Here is an 11,757-nt window from a genome sequence, read left to right as displayed (position 1 = left end):
TCTACTTTTCATTCAGATCGTGCTCTTATAGACTACACAATGCACTTTGTTAACATCCAGCTGTAACACACACACGAAACATGGAAATGACACAAGTGTATAGCTAAAATTTGCAGTTAGTTTTTCACTGCCTACAAAAACTTCCTAAAAAATGTACTTCCTCCCTGTAGCCTGCTATTCTTTATTTTTTACTGTGTTCTATCTTGCTTTTTTCCTCATAGTCATTGTGAAAATATTGCTGTATTTTCTTATTAAAAATTATCTTTTTCCCCACTATACTGAATTTGACGTATTGTTTTGCCATTTACAGACCACACCCCTGCGATAACCCTAGACATCCCCAGGTACTTTACAAAAGTTATTTGCACCCAGTGCCACAGACATGAGCATATGTTGTGGCTTTCAGGCAGACATCAGTAGGTGGGAACAAGATGTCAATGAGGCATGACTTGCAAGGAAACATAACTTGTATCAGACCTAAAAACAACAGGACAGAACAGGGGTGAGGGTGTACAAGCTCTTCATGGTAGGAGGCCTGACAGACCACAGAACTCATGTGCCCTGGTGCTTGACTGCTTTCTGTACTTACATCAGGTGGCTTACTGAAAGTTCTTACCCACAGCTGTGCCTTGCTGTATCATTAAATCTAGACGACCACAAGATGTTCCATGGCTCAACAGGCACTGCCCTCCCACTGCTGCTGTTTGCCAGACTTAAACAGAAGTTTGTGACATATTGATTCCTCTGGTTTACTCTCTTAAGTTTAGGAAGGACTCATTCAAAAGTTAATTTGGAAAAATAAATAAAGGCAAAAGTTTCAAGGGCAAAAAGCTTCAAAATAAAAATCCACATTTCAGGTTACTGAAATCTAGTTCATGAACTTGACAAAGCCGTTGGGATTTATCAAGTTTCACCTAATGTGAAATGTGAAGGATACTGCAACATGAAGCCACCCTGTTTTACCATGTATGCTCACTTAAATCAGTCCATAGTAATCTTTAAGATCCATTTTTACACTGTTGATGCCCATAGGTCATTATTTCTGTCTACAACCAGAGTCCATAAACTCAATTCTGGCAAATAAGAGCTGGCTAAAAAGCACCAATGGAGGTAATACAATAAAACTTGGCAAGACTTGATCAGTTTCAGGCCAGAGGCAAGTTTGGTAATTGCAGATCTGCTACATCCACTAAAAGACGGTCTCTCTCTGGTGCACCCAGATCTCTGCCCACTCTAGAGAACATCACAGAGTCATGCAGCAGAAGTGACTCTGATGTGCTTTACTTAATTCTTGTTTAAGAATACAGAATAATGTTGTTAGTTCCTGTGTTCAAGGCTTTCTTTGCTTGCACATACAAAGAAAATGTTAGTGCTTGTAAATAAAACTGTCAACATGTGTAACAGCAGCGCATATTATGAAATCACAGAAGATGTTTGTTCTTATGACAACCACACTGAAAAATTATATATATAGTCCAGACTCTTCATTACCCCAGCAACCTGTAAACTGTGATTATCCCTCTCCCTACTAAAGGCTTGTCCTCAGCCCTTGCTAAAATTTTATAACATCGTGGCAAATTTCTTTAAAAGAAAGAGGCTTAGTAGGCACTACAGCTTTGTAATATGCTGTTGGGTTTTGATTGCAATTGTAAGACTGCTTTTTCTGCAGATGTTTCCTGAAACTGATTTCACAAAGAAATCCTATATTAGGATTTTTATGTTCGGGGGTTTTTAAACACTTTTATACCACTAGCAAAGTAGCATTCATAGATTTAAATTGACACTAAAACATAAGATTGAAAATACCCTAGTGTTTAGAAAATTGTGTTAAGCTACATTCAGCTCTGTTATAGTAGATAATATTTATGTATACAAGGAATAGGTTTTTTTATTGCCTTTTAAAATTATCCATTATATACTTCTGACAGCCAATTCCTTATCCTTCTAATATGGCAGTAAAAAGCTAAACTACAACTGATTTCGGAGACAAGCATTTCAGAGATGAAGAAATAAAGTACCCTCTGTAACTAACATAAAGTGTTCTGAACTGAAAACAGAGTGAACACTATGACTTAAAAATATGATCGTTTATTTCTAATTTGCATAGTCCTTTATGTAGCCCAAGAGTGTGACAGTGCTTGATTCTTCCAAGGTTTTAGGGCTTTTCTAACTAAATACAAGTGATGGAAACTTTTTTCCAGAATCAAAGGTACAAAATGTAAACAAATACAATGAATTCAACTTAATCTGTTGAACAGAAACAGTTCCTTTGTGAAAAGTACAAACCTCTTGTGATAAAGTATGGAGTACTGATACTGAGAGCAAACTATGGCAATGTAAACATTAACATTAGCTGTTCTGACATTTCTTCTCAAAATGTCTAGCAAACATATTGCTCCACTGATGCTGGAAGTAGGAATAGGTTCTTATTTAGTCATCTGTTCCCAAATTATGGTTGTACTGCCTGTACTCCAGAGAGGAAAGAAAGGAGCAATTACATCATCTCTCTGGAACCAGACTAACAAACTACTGCCTACTTCATCTCATGGTCTCTGTGATTCCTAGACACCATCCCTTCGAGGCATTTTCAGCAATGCAAAACTCTGGCCCCTTAAGGACAAATGTAATGGAAAGCTAATTTGAATTAATTTGTAAGTAAATAATAAAGGTCAATCTTAAAACTTTTAAGCTCTCTGAAGTAGTTATCCCAAACTTAAAGCTTGTCTCCACACTCTGGTAAAGGAGTATTCTCCAACTGAAAGGGTGTAAGAAGAACCTGAGTTAGCATCTGAATTGAAAATAAAATCCTAATTTCAACAACCCTGCACATTAAATCAGTGCAAGACTCATGTTTTTCACAGGAATATGACTTTTTGCAATTCTTGAAATGAATCACAGATAAACATTTAACTGTTGGGAGCAAAAGATTGGTTCTGAGCTGCCCCAACAGTGGGAGCAGGGGGTCCTGCGGCCCTGCCCAACTCACCCACATAGTGCCAGTGCAGCATGGCCCCAGCCCACAGAGTTATACTGGGATATAGTGGGCCAAACTGGTTTATACAGGTCTGGACTGGGTTGTATGGATTGGACCAGATTTAGACTGGGGTTATAGGGGGATGTTCTGGGACATACTTGATTTGTTGAGTCTAGAAAAGAGGAGAGTGAGGGGAGACCTCATTGTGATCTCCAGTATCCTCACAAGGGGAAGTGGAGGGGCAGGTATCGATCCCTTCACTCTGGTGTCTGTGACAGGACTCAAGGAAAAGGCCTGAAGCTGAGTCAGGGGAGGTTTAGGCTGGTATCAGGAAAAGGTTCTTCACTCAGAGGGTGGATGGGCACTGGAAGAAGTTTGGACAACAAGAGTTTGGACAACACTGTTGGGTGTCACTCCTGGGGATGGTGCTGTGCATGGCTGGGAGTTAGACTTTGATGATCTTCGTGGGTCCCTTCCAGCTCAGGATATGACTCTATGATACCGAGCTTAACTGGCTGATACTGGCTTGGCCTGGGTTATACTGGGATGGACTGCGATATACTGGCCTGGACTCAGTTTAGGCTGGGTTAGACTGGTTTATACGGGTCTGGACTGGGACAAACTGGTTTCACAGCGCGCCTCCGCCGCTGCTCCTCGCGCGCCCCTCCTCACGCGGCCCCGCCGGCGCCGCGCGCACGCGCCCGGCCGCCCCCTCGCGCGCCGCCGCCACTTGTTTTGGAGGCGCGCGTGGTCCTCTCCGATTGGGCGCCGCCGCCCCGCCCCGCCCCGCCCCGGGCAAGGGAACTACATCTCCCGGCGTGCCGCGCGGCGGCGGCCCGGGAGCGGCGGGCGCTGGAGCAGGGTGGCGGCGGCGGTGCCGCTACTTCGCGAGAGGAGCCCGGGCGCGCGCGGCGCTGCCGCGGACAGGTCGCGGTGAGCGCGGCGCCCCCGCCCGACGGGTCCCGCCGCCCGGAGGAGCGGCCGCGCCGGGAGGAGACGCTGCCGCCGCCGACCCGCGGCGCGTCCCTTTCCTTCCTGTGCCGGCGGCGGCGGAGCGAGGGCTGCCCCCTCCTCCGTCAGTCGCGGCGGCGGCGGCAGCAGCAGTAGCAGCATGAGCGGCGGCGGTGCCGGCCGGAGCGCGGCGGCGAGGGCACGGCTGGCAGCGCGGCTTCTGGTGGTGCTTGGCTGCGTCCTGACACCGGAGGCCCAGGTAGGAACCGGCGGCTGGCGGGGACGGTGCGGCGGGGTGGGACGGCAGGGAGCAGGAGGGACCGTGGCTGGGCAGGGATGCCCGCCGGCTGTGGGTAGGGCTGCGGAGCCCTTCCGGAGGGACCGGAGGGCAGAGGCGGAAGGTGAAGTCGCTTCGGGGGATCGTGGGCAGAGGGCAGCTCTGGGCCGTGTCTTCCGCAGGCTCCCCGCGGAGAAGTCGAGAAATCTGTTGCTGGTGTCTGTAGCACACGTCCTTCCCCTTCCGTGCCTTGTGGCTGGCACTTGCCGGGATCCAGCCCGGGGCCGGTGCCGCCGGTCTGTGGGGAGAAGTTGGTTGACCTGGGAACCTCAGGTAGCACCAGTTAGTGGGCTGTGTTGAGAAGCTCTGGGTTGGCTCACGCCCGTGGCTTCAGGCAGAAGCTTCGGTGCTCTGATGAAGTCTGTGAGAAGCCATATGTTCAATGGTGATGCCAGTGCCCGGGCTTGGCTTGTGCTTAGGTCGTTTGTCCACATTTCAGGCAAGAATGAGAACGCTCCTTCCTTCTGTAAACTGCCTTCACAGCTTTAGGACAAGTGTCTGTAGCTAGGAGCTCACTATGCATCCACCGTGTGACTGTGACTGAAATGATAGTTGGTGTCAAGTAGGAGAGGCTTTCAGCTGGGCCAAAGACGTTGGAGTGAGTTTATAGAGGAATACACAGACCACGTGGAGCAAAGCTTGTCCTCCGGATTATTATTTTTCTTATATTTTCTAAATTTCTGCGTTGTATAACATGCTATACTGTAAGTAGCCATCCAAGGTGGTGATGACAGTAGCATAGATAACTTTAATTGCAGCTTTTTTGGTTGTAAGTTGAGGTTGTCTCCAGTTTAAAAATCTAGTGTTTTAGTAACTATTTTAGCATAACTAAATGCTAATTGAAATAAAGTTCTTAAAGAAGCACTTAGTAAAATGGCATGGGTTTCTTTGCACTGCTTGGCAGAGAGATTGGTTGTTGCTATTTCATAAAATTGTTAGCATGTTGTGTCCAGAGTTTGGCTTGTGCAGAGAAAGGTAAGCTAGCCATTAGTTCTCGGAGTCATGTTACCTAGGGCTGTTCTCTCATTCTGCAGCTATGGCAAAGTAGAACATCTAAGGAACAAAACAAGGTGTCCCAGGTGATCTTCTAATTGTTAAAGCAATTAAAGTACAACAACCTGATAACACTAATAAGGTTGTTTATATGAATAGGTTGCTTATTATTATATATATTCATTCAGGTTTTTCTTAAAGTACTGACTGTGTTTCTCTTTCCAGATTTCATAAGGAGAAATTGATGCAGGTTGGACATTGACCTTTTCTTCTGAAAGGTTGATTTATCTTGGAGAAGATAAGTTAAAAGTTTCACTTCTCCAGTATAGCTCTAATACCTGTTTAAGAGCTAAACTAGATTTGACAGTACTTTGATAAGCATATTGGAAATGTAGAAAAAATAGCAGCTTTGCAATCTCAGGTGACTTCTTGAACACAAATTATAGTAGGCTAATACTTTTAGAGTTTATTGTAGAGTTCAAAGTAATTAATAGACGGAAAGAAATCGTGATACTTGTCCATTGTAATAAAAGTGTGATAACTTACAGTACAGTTTGACTTTATATTTGTGGACTAAGTTAACTAGTATAGTTTAATTTAAAAAGGCAAAGTACAAATTGTGTGAATAACAAAGTAGGTCTTGCAATACATAGTTTTAACCATGTAGTGCAATGTTCTTATTTTGATGTCTTCAGTTTGAAAAAAAGAAATCATTAGAAGATCCAGGTGTTGACAAAAATGGAATAATTTTCTGCATGTTCTTGGAGTGTTCCATTGTTACAAGAGAGAGCGCTGAAGCCTGCACTTAGGCTAATTAAAAAAACCCTCTAACTGGAGTACTCGAAGCCAGTGTTGCTGTTGCATTACTGTGCTGTGAACTGACTCCACTGCTGTGCAGTATTACTGTTTTATATATGCTGTTAAAGTATTTTATAAATTGTGGTTTGGTACAGATATAGCTTAGTTTAATTTTAGAGCATGCTTTCCAAGGAAGCATTGATTTTGCTATTTTATGTATACAGGGAGCTAACTGTTCCAGTTCTGAAAATGTTGTGAGAAAAAGAAATGGAGAAGTTAGTTTGCTTGCTTACTCTGAATTATTTTTTCTCTTTATAATTTCCTAGATAATTTCTAGTTTTTGAGGAGGATTCATTTCTGAAACTTCATTGATCTAGGTAAACTGTTCTGAGTTTTCAAAGATGTTCTTAGAATTGAGATCTTAGTTAAATAAAAAGGCTGAAGCTTTTTATTGTTCCATGAGGATTTGACACTGAGTGTAACTATTGCATTTCTCTGGGACATTTTTTCCCTGAAAAAGCATTTTCCATTTTGCATAGATGGTAAAATTATTTTTGTAAGCAGTGGATAGTCTTATATACTGGTCATCAAAATAGTTTCTTACTCTTTATCTTCTCAGTTCAAAAAAACTTTATCTTATCATCCTATTAATACAGTTCAGTAATATTTGAGCAAAACGTTCAGAGTTATCTTTTTGCCTTTTTATATTACAATGAAATGTTATGCTGTTTGCTTTGTGGTATGGTGTTACCTGTAAGGGCTGCACCTTTACAGATTCCTGCCTCTGTGTGATCAATAAGAAAATTGGGAATTTTTAATTGAATTATTATAGATTAAAATGCATGGGGGTTTTATTTCTGGAATAACAAGTTTTTTCTTCTGGCTTTGAAGTTGGCAGTTATGTGGGCTGTGAAAAACCTGTAATTACACATTGGCTCTTTGTTAGTTCTTTTCCCAGGTTTGAAGTCAGATAACATTAACAAGGCAAGCATAACAGCAGGAAAAAATTTTGGTTAAAGTAACTTTCCTGAAATTAGTTTTACTTCATTGCCATATCTGCTCTACAGAATTGTGACAGCCTGTTTAGTGTCTCAAGAAAAGTAGGATGTACGTAAGGTGAATTTTCCATTTAAGTGCTTTATTGCCATATCCTCACCTCTTTATTCTCAGAGAGAGTTGGGGGAAATCCATTTCCCAGGCCTCCTTTATGCTTCATAAAGAAACAGAAGCCTACAATTTGATTTCTAGTGGCTTTTGTACATCAAGCTTGGTTATATAAGGGTATCTGTTTTGTAAAGTACAGGAGTGATTTATCATGCATAAAACAGATTAGATGATTTCATAATCTCATCTGTGTGAAGTCTGTGGAGGAAAAAAAGCCCGAAAATCTTTTTTGTCTCCTTTTGCACATAACATTTTAATAGTTAGAAGTTCTTCTAATCCCATGCAAGATATAAGATGTGTGGGCATCTCTATTTTAAATACATTCTAGGCCATCATGGATGTCATTGAATTTCCTGTCTGGCTGAAGAATAGAAGCAGTAAACACCAGTGTTTGGTTCCATTGCCTTAATGTGGTCTGAAGCCTTCAGAAATGTCTGTAGCAGTTTAAGAAGCTATGCCTAAAAGAGTTCATTTAGATTTATTGAAATTTATCATTCATAGAATCACACTTTCAGTGTTTCCACCTTTCCATCAGACACTGCCAGGGTCTGAGCAAGAGTGTTGCCGTAGCCTAGTCTACGGCGTTAGTTGGAGCTGTCCTCTCTGCTACACGCACAGTCCTGCCTTCCATTTCTGTGTTGGCAGTAGAACTTCTGCACTTGTAGTGTGCTGCCTTTCATAGAGGTGGTCTTAACCTAGTGCAGTAGCAGTACAGCTTGCTGTCCTAGCACAGAAAGAGGGATGAGACCTGGAAAAGACATACTCAGTTTCATGATAGATTCACAGCATTACAATATAGATCCCTGCACTTGGTTTTCCTAGTATTTTTTTGTTGAATTTATTTGTGAAATTACAAACTTCTTGGGCACAGAAGAACCTAAACTCCTTTTCCTTATGCCTCTAAGGAAACTGGATGGAGTGTTTTCACACTTTGAGAAGAAATATGAAAATAAGATGACAGTGTGTGATTGTAGGGTTTTTTTAGGCAATTCGACTCATGAGCATTTGGTAGGAGAATACTTGATATGCAACTCTGCTAATATACCACATGTTTGTAATTTGGAAAAATCTTGTTGCTCATTCTGCAGAAAGTTCTATATGCTGAAAGTGTCAACAAATTTCAGGGATGAAATTGTTCATCTTGCTAACATTGATTCAGCATTGCATTTAGAGGTGGGCTTAAGCTCAAAAAAGTTCTGCAGTCTTACTTTGAGTTTGAGGTATATTACAAAGTATTTTAGTGATGAGAAATATTTGCTATGGAACTATATTTCGCTAGTATTTCTTTCAACTACCATCTTTTTCCCTTTAAAGGATTTTTCTGCAGTTAATATTCTATTTCTATATTAAAAATAAATGTTTATGTATTTTTCAATAGCTCACAGGAGTCCTAGATGATTGTTTATGTGACATAGAAAGCATCGATGACTTCAATACTTTCAAGATCTTTCCCAAAATCCAGAAACTGCAAGAACGTGATTACTTCAGATATTACAAGGTACACTTAGAATGGTGTTTTCCTGAATAATTTAAATAAAATGCAGAAAATATATGAAGGATTGCATATTAAGTCAACTTGCTAGTGTTAGGCTGTCTATTAGAAGCCCACAGCTCTTTAATTTGGTTGAAGCTGGTTTTCAGTCCCTGGCAGTTGTGTTGGTAATAAGTCTTGTTTGCTGTGTTAATCCTGGAGTCAGTGACAATAGATCATGACCACTTCCATTCAATTGATAAGCGGTAATTTTAAAGATAGTGCCTTTGTACTCCTGCATCTAGGAAAGGATCATATATTAGCGATTTTCTGACAGCATGCAGTGCTTATCTTCTAAGAAATGTGTATAATTTGAAATGGAAATATTACAATGACTTACTTTTCTTGTAAGTTGCTGTCTTATTTCTGATTTAGTGTTTCCTATCTAGACAACTGTTATTCCTTTGAAAAATAGGTAAAATTTTCCTTTTTCAAGTAATATATAATATCACTTTTTATTACTTGAAGCATTTTTTTCTCTGTTATTACTATCTGATGCGCAAATGAAGATCTGAAGCCTGATACTCCTGTTCTCAGATATGCTTAACTTAAAAGTGAAGTTGCATTTTGGCTGAGCTGATCAGATGACTGCCTGCCACTGGAGAAATGTGGTTACACTCCTCTAGGGCAGCATCCTGCCCCTTTGCTACTTTTAGCTCTCGGTTAGGCCAATGCATCTCTTTAACCTGGTGGATATTTAGTTTGGGTGTTTCAGTTTGTCATTTGGTAGGGGATTTTGTTGGTAGGGTTTTGTTGATTTTGTTGGGGGTTTTTTGTTGGTTTTGGGGTTTTTTTCTCCTCAGGATGTAGAAAGTCATCTAGCCGACCTGGAATTGGACAAATATTAAACTTATGCAAGATGGGGTTATGAGTGTGCAGAAGGAGAAAAGAGCACTAGACTCCTCACTTTCTAGCCTGAGCAAGCAGTAATGTGTAACTGCAGCCTGAATCTCCTGCTACATGATAAAGTTCTAAATTCGCTTTTCAGGAGAAACAGGATATGTGTGACTTCAGTACTAATACATCACATAGCAGTGGTAATGAGATTCTCCAGAGGCAATAGAAAAATACAAAACAAAGTATGCGAAGATGAGGAGCAACAGGTATATGAGACTTCACACAACAGTAATTTTATTCTGCAAATTTAGAGCTTATGTGCATTTCAACAGCAGTTCTGCAGATCATACTCTAAAGGTGTATCATAATCCTGCCTCATCTTTTATACTGATCTTGCTAATAGATGGGCAGATCCAAGGGCCTGTGTGCAGTGCACCCAGCACCACACTTCACTTAGTACTTCCAGTGGTGCCAGGGAAGAATTTGTGTTGAACAAGTGAACTGAGTAAATCAGTCAGAATGTTCTTCACCCTTTCCTGTTTGAATAAGCAACAGCTTTTTTGATATCCCTGTGCAGAATGTTGGAAGTGCTTTTAAGCACATAAATGAATGTGAGAATTGTGAAGGTAGGTGTCATGGTTTAGGAGTGGTACTCCCCAAATCAGTGCCCCCACTGAACCATGCACCACTCACTCTTGTTCCCCTGTTTTCCTCTCCCTCTCCATGCTATGTCAGGATGGAGATGAGAATTGGAGGCACAAAAGGTAAAGATCATGGGTTCATATAAGAACAATTTTCTGGAAAGAGCAATGAAATAAGAAAATGAACAGTAACAGCAACAGTACTAATGAGAGAGGGCATAAGAAAAGAAATTATTCACATAGAGGGGAAAAAAATAATAGACAATATCAGGTGACTCTCTCTGCTATGTTTTCTTGACTGGAAGGAACTCCTTCTCCCTGGAAGACAGTCCCTTTCCCCTGCCCCTGGCAATGATGTGAGGTGTTACGCAAAAACCTTCAGGTCCTAGCCATGCCCTGTCTCGGTTACTGCAAGTACGAACCCTGACCTGGCCAGAACCAGGACATAATTCAATGATCATCTAGGTCAGCTACAGCATAGGGGGAATATACTTGTTCTTGGAGTGAAAACACTCCTACTCTGAAGTAATTGAATTTGTAATAGGAACTTGGATTGTGAACTTTTGTAATTTCTGTCACAGTATTCCTATTGTGCTGCTAGTTCAACAGCCATAAAATAACTCAAACCTTAATGTATAATACAGAATGGATGAGGTAGTTTTTACACAAAGGCCAGAGAAAACTTCATAAAGTCTTGAAGAAATTGTGCTAGGTGGTTTCTAAATAGTACAACAGTTCTCAATGAAAGAAATAAAAATTTTTGTCTCTTTAGTTTTATACATCAAAACACACAAACTGTGGAAACCTCGTGATCAAGAATCTGTCTTTTGATTTGTGAAAGGACTGAATAATACTCTGAGTGATAATGATGAAATCCAATACCTCATAGCCTGAAGAAGATAGGATGGTCTATGTAGACAGTACCTGATTGGTATTGATTAAAGTGCAGGTGCTATACAACCTCATTTTGTGTGTGTACTGGTTTTTGGTGCTCTTCAGTCATTCTGGGACTAGTATATCTTGATTTGTATCTGTTCTTTCTGAATTAATTTGCTGTTTAGGCAGTGGTATTTTATTTATATAGTTTATATTAGTTTATTTAGTTTAATGCAGTTTATATTATTTATTTATATTTTACACTAAATAGTATATATTTATATTATATAGTGTAAAAGCAGTGGCTGCCTAGTTAGTTACATCTTCCTCAGTGTGTAAGCATTTTTTATTGTGGGAGTTTACTTTGAAGAAGGTTATGATTTAACTATGTTAGCTGGTCTTTTTTTGGTAGAAATTGGTAGGAGGCGAAAGTTTTATATAATAGGTCTTATTGTGAAGGTGAAGTGGAATGTAAAACTATTTTGTGCTTTATTTAAAAAAATTTGAGGGGATGAGTACAAAAAATAATTGTACTTTTTTTTTCTAGGAAGGATATTTGTGCATTGAATAGAGGAAATGGGGGGGAAGCAACCTAAAATCTCTGCTTTTATTGTATCTGTGCTAGCAAGGTTTGAGCTGTAAAGAGAAGATGTTT

General features: G+C 40.6%; 1 protein-coding gene across 1 annotated transcript in view; it reads left to right on the top strand.

The window, feature by feature from the left end:
• Positions 1–3,820: 3,820 nt before the first annotated feature.
• Positions 3,821–11,757, top strand: part of ERO1B (endoplasmic reticulum oxidoreductase 1 beta) — a 29,739-nt gene continuing 21,802 nt past the window's right edge. Inside the window, exons 1-2 of the mRNA XM_082301990.1 lie at positions 3,821–4,184; positions 8,596–8,715. Of these exons, the coding sequence (XP_082158116.1) occupies positions 4,086–4,184; positions 8,596–8,715 (219 nt within the window). The 5' untranslated portion in view covers positions 3,821–4,085. The remainder of the gene's footprint in view (positions 4,185–8,595; positions 8,716–11,757) is intronic.

Source organism: Coloeus monedula, assembly GCF_965178545.1.
Source record: "Coloeus monedula genome assembly, chromosome: 2".
NCBI classification, from domain to species: Eukaryota; Metazoa; Chordata; class Aves; order Passeriformes; family Corvidae; genus Coloeus; species Coloeus monedula.
This window is presented reverse-complemented; position numbering and strand designations above follow the sequence as displayed.